The following is a 2,281-nucleotide window of genomic DNA, read 5'->3' as shown; positions in this document are numbered from 1 at the left end:
TAGCGGGCTGCGATGTGTGCGCTAGTGAGGACGCGGGGATCGCGCGTGACCGCTCGCGATGATACGCTGCCTGCTGGCGTCCGTGTCGTGCGCGGGGGGCCGGCATGATGACATGAGAATAAATAGGTAGTGTTGCAGCATGTATGATGTACTTGTCGTGGGGCTGAGACGACGGCATCGAGAGGAGCAGGGGGCGGCGCACGATACGGCGTGGAGGGGAGGGAGTGACGATGAGCGATGCAAGAAATGAAGAATGCATTTGCCTTGCTTCACAGAGTGTCGCCCTGAGAGCTGTTGAGTGGGCCCGCTGAGCGCCCGTCCTGGGCAGTCACGTCGCGCGGCGGTGAACGTCGTAGGCGAGGCAGATACGAGAGGGAGCGCGGCGCACCGGTGGAGTGTGACGCGCGGCATTCGTGACGCTCCCCTGGCCGGACATGCACTCGCTCTCGCTATCGCTGTGGACTCAGGCCGGCCAGTGGCAAGAGTCGCGCGTGCCGGCGTGTGCTCACAGCGCGCACCGAGACGCCGCCGAGTGGCGCGGTGAGTAGGATGCGAGAGCGTGTGCGCGTCGGCGGCGCACACGCTGACCGGGCGGGGCGCAGGAGTCGCTGTACGCACGTAGCGTCGAGTTGGCCCGTGCCATCGTCGAATCTCGCCCCTCGCGCGCGCGGACTGCTCTGGAGGTGAGAGCAAGGTGGACGCGCTGACCGGGGGAATGACCGAGGCGACGTCTCTGAGAAAGGCGGTTGGCGGGCACGCGAGCAGGCCGCGAGCGTCCGTGACGCTGCAGAGGGCGTCGGGAGCGAGACTCTTGACCATCCGAGAGATGCGATGGGTCGACGGCCGGGCGCGATTGCAGATGCGACGGGAGCCCGCTCAAGACAGACGGGCAGAGCCATGGACGTAGAAGTCATGGACGGGCACAGGTCAGATGAGAATATGCTAGCTTGCGTAAGGTGCGTACATGGGCAGCGGCGACGATTCGAGCGCGACGGCTTGGAAGATACAACGGATAGGCGACGTCATCGCGTCAGCGCGGTCACATAAAAGAAGGTGGTGTCGATCGATGGCGCAGTCTTGCGATACCATCGTTTATTATCCGTATACTTGGCTCAATCTCCCCATCCCCATCAAGCACGCTCTACGTATACAATCGCTCTTCATACATCGTCTGGTTCGCACCGTGCCCTGCACCCAAGAAACGCGAAGCAATCCGCCCTACGTCAAGCCCCCCTGCTTCAAGATCTCCTCGCCGTCATTTGACCCTGCATTACCGCCCGTTTTGGGCATGGAGAATCCACCGTTAAAGTCCAGACGCAACAGCAGGCGTTCCACGTGTCGGCGAACCTCGTCGTCCCCTTCGACGCGTCGTCCTCGCTTCGGTCGGAGGAATGTGTGGAAGCCAGTCGTGTTCGCCATGCTCACGCTATATAGCACCGACTTTGACGCGTCCGCAGTCGCCGAGAATGGCTGCTGTGTCGTGGACAGCGAGAGCTGCTCGTAGAATGTTCCAAGCAGCATGTGCAATGTCTAGCACGAACGTTCGTCAGCTATGTTCTCCGTGCGCTCAATATAGCCTTGTGCACATACCTCATTGACCTCTGCGACGATGACTTTTCTTTCCTTGACCATCTTGCCCACATCGCCGCCACCAGCCAGACTACCTTCGGACAAGAGCTCAGGTAGAATGTCTCCACCCCATCTCTCGGCCTGCGCGACAAATCGCTCACAAGTCTCGAGAATCATGCGAATGATGGCTGTCAGCGGAGGGTTGGACAGCAAGCTGCCTGTGATCAGACGTTCGAGGTAGGTCGTATGAATGTTACGCAGTGTGGTAAAATCGAGGCTGGTTGATCCGGCGTTCGAGGAGCTACTCTGTGACGCAGGCAGGGTAGACGCAGAATGCGAAGCCTCAATCTGTCCGTCAGCTCCCTCGCTGCCAGGCGCCGGATTAGACTGGCCGCCGGTCGCGTGCTTCACGACGTCCGACGTCTTCTCGAGCAGCATCCCCTTGAGCCTCCTGAACTCCACATCCACAACGTCTGTCATCACATATCCCAGCAGCGTGTCCAGGAACCAGCTCATCTCGCGCACGACACCCCACCCGCAGCGCAGCAGCTCCTTGCGCGCGTTCAGATCCTCCTCGGTACCGCCCTCGCCGAGCCCTGTCCAGCGCCGCCGCGCCCGCTGTGCGTTCGAGAGCGCGGTCCAGCATGTGTGGACGCGTGTGTGTGTCTTGCGCAGTGCAGAGAGGTATGCGAAGAGCGCACCGTACGCCTGC

The 2,281-nt window shown here is 61.4% G+C and overlaps 1 protein-coding gene across 1 annotated transcript; it reads right to left on the bottom strand.

Annotated features, from left to right (window-relative positions):
- Positions 1–1,218: 1,218 nt before the first annotated feature.
- POSPLADRAFT_1063586 (hypothetical protein) lies at positions 1,219–2,085 on the bottom strand (the record flags this gene model as incomplete). The annotated part of the gene is made up of 2 exons (XM_024481689.1): positions 1,219–1,530; positions 1,591–2,085. 2 exons carry the CDS (start codon positions 2,083–2,085, stop codon positions 1,219–1,221), a joined length of 807 nt encoding a protein of 268 aa, XP_024332552.1.
- Positions 2,086–2,281: the final 196 nt, after the last annotated feature.

Source organism: Postia placenta (genome assembly GCF_002117355.1).
Source record: "Postia placenta MAD-698-R-SB12 unplaced genomic scaffold POSPLAscaffold_401, whole genome shotgun sequence".
Classification (NCBI taxonomy): Eukaryota; Fungi; Basidiomycota; class Agaricomycetes; order Polyporales; family Adustoporiaceae; genus Rhodonia; species Rhodonia placenta.
The sequence above is the reverse complement of the archived record's forward strand: the minus strand, read 5'-3'. Positions and strand labels throughout refer to the sequence as shown.